Source organism: Carassius gibelio, chromosome B23, assembly GCF_023724105.1.
Source record: "Carassius gibelio isolate Cgi1373 ecotype wild population from Czech Republic chromosome B23, carGib1.2-hapl.c, whole genome shotgun sequence".
NCBI classification, from domain to species: Eukaryota; Metazoa; Chordata; class Actinopteri; order Cypriniformes; family Cyprinidae; genus Carassius; species Carassius gibelio.
Window position 1 is genome coordinate 28,114,487 of NC_068418.1, and position 1,638 is coordinate 28,116,124.

The 1,638-nt window shown below is 42.4% G+C and overlaps 1 protein-coding gene across 1 annotated transcript in view; it reads left to right on the forward strand.

Moving 5' to 3' along the window:
* Positions 1–514, forward strand: part of LOC128011084 (calmodulin-binding transcription activator 2-like) — a 13,441-nt gene extending 12,927 nt beyond the window's left edge. Inside the window, exon 9 of the mRNA XM_052593160.1 lies at positions 1–514. This exon is cut by the window's left edge and continues 1,385 nt beyond it. Within this exon, the coding sequence (XP_052449120.1) occupies positions 1–174 (174 nt within the window). The 3' untranslated portion in view covers positions 175–514.
* The last annotated feature ends 1,124 nt before the right edge of the window (positions 515–1,638 follow it).

Sequence of the window (1,638 nt, forward strand, 5' to 3'; positions counted from 1 at the left end):
ACCCTGGCTCCGCCCGTTTACCCCATCCGCTACATGGTTCCTCCTCAGCCGACACCGTCCACCTCATTCCTGCCCTTCCCTCTTCTTACAAACCCTGGAGGAAACCCAGCAGAAACCCAGCGGCTGGCCAACATCACAGACTTCTCGCCCGAATGGTCGTACCCCGAGGTTTGAATCTTCATGCCTCTTCTTTAAAGGGACAGTTCACCCAAAAGTGAAAATTCTGTCATCATTTACTCAGCCTCCACTTGTTCCAAACCTGTATGAATGTTTTATTTCTGTTGAACACAAAAGAAGATATTTCAAAGAAAGCTGGTAACCAAACAGATGACGGTAGCCATTATTAATTTTAATACTATGGAAGTCAGCGGGTAGCTTCACCTGTTTGGTAACCAGCATTCTGCAAAATATCATCTTTTGAGAAGAAAGGAACTTGTTGAGGTTGAGTAATTGATAACAGAATTTTCATTTTCATTTCTGGGTGAATTATTTCTTTAATTGCTTCAAATCCATTGCGAAAATAATTTAAAATTAATATAAAATTAAGACTTTTAGGTGAAGAAACATTATGTTCTGAAGTCTAAGCTTTGACAATTGGTAATAGAAGAACAAAAGTTTCTGCTTGTGTTGCATTTGGTTAGCACCAGTGTTATTTTAGTATTACTGAGACTACTATGGTTTATATTTTATATGCTATATAGTTTCGTTTTTGAATTAGTTTTTACATTTACATTTAAACTTTTTGCAGGTTCATTGAAGACCAGTCGTGCCGCTGCATTCTGAATCATTTGTATCGTAAAAAACGCTATCAAATAAACTTTAATTGTAAAGGTTTGATTGTGCTTGATGGAAGTCCAGCCAGAAGAGCATTGCAGTAGTCCAGCCTAGAAATGACCAGGGCCTGGACAATGTGCAGTCTGCACCTTCAAAGACCACATTGCAGATGCACATTGAAGGTCAGCTGGTCATCAAAGGTTACACCAAGATTTCTGACCGAAGTTCATGGGGTAATTGTAGAAGAACCTAGCTGGATGGTGAAATCATGCTGTAGAGTTGGAGTGGCAGTGACGACAATAGGGGTGCTCCGATCACGATCGTCCGATCGTTAATGCGCATCTCGTCAGTAAAGCCGGTTTTCTAATCAGTGGTTAATTCCATCAGGTGCGTGATTTCACATAGAGCAGCTGTTACTACACAGAGCCGTTGTTAACTGAGGAGATGCGCCAAAAAACGCTGAAAATGAAGTGGATTTGCGCATCTTCTCTATTAACAACGGTTCTGTGTAGTAACAGCTGCTCTATGTGAAATCACGCACCTGATGGAATTAACCGCTGATTAGAAAACCGGCTTTACTGACGAGATGCGCATAACGATCGGCCGATCGTGATCGGAGCATCCCTAGACGACAAGAAGCTCAGTCTTTGCCAGGTTGAGCTGTAGGTGATATTCTTTCATCCTTGCCGAGATGTCCTCCAGGCAGCCTGAGATCCGTGCAGCTACTGTTGGATCATCTGGTTGAAATGAGAGATAGAGCTGTGTGTCTTCAGCATAGCAATGGTAGAAGAAGTCATGTGCCTGTATGATGGGACCCAGTGATGTTGTGTATATGGAGAAGAGGAGGGGTCCCAGAACTGATCC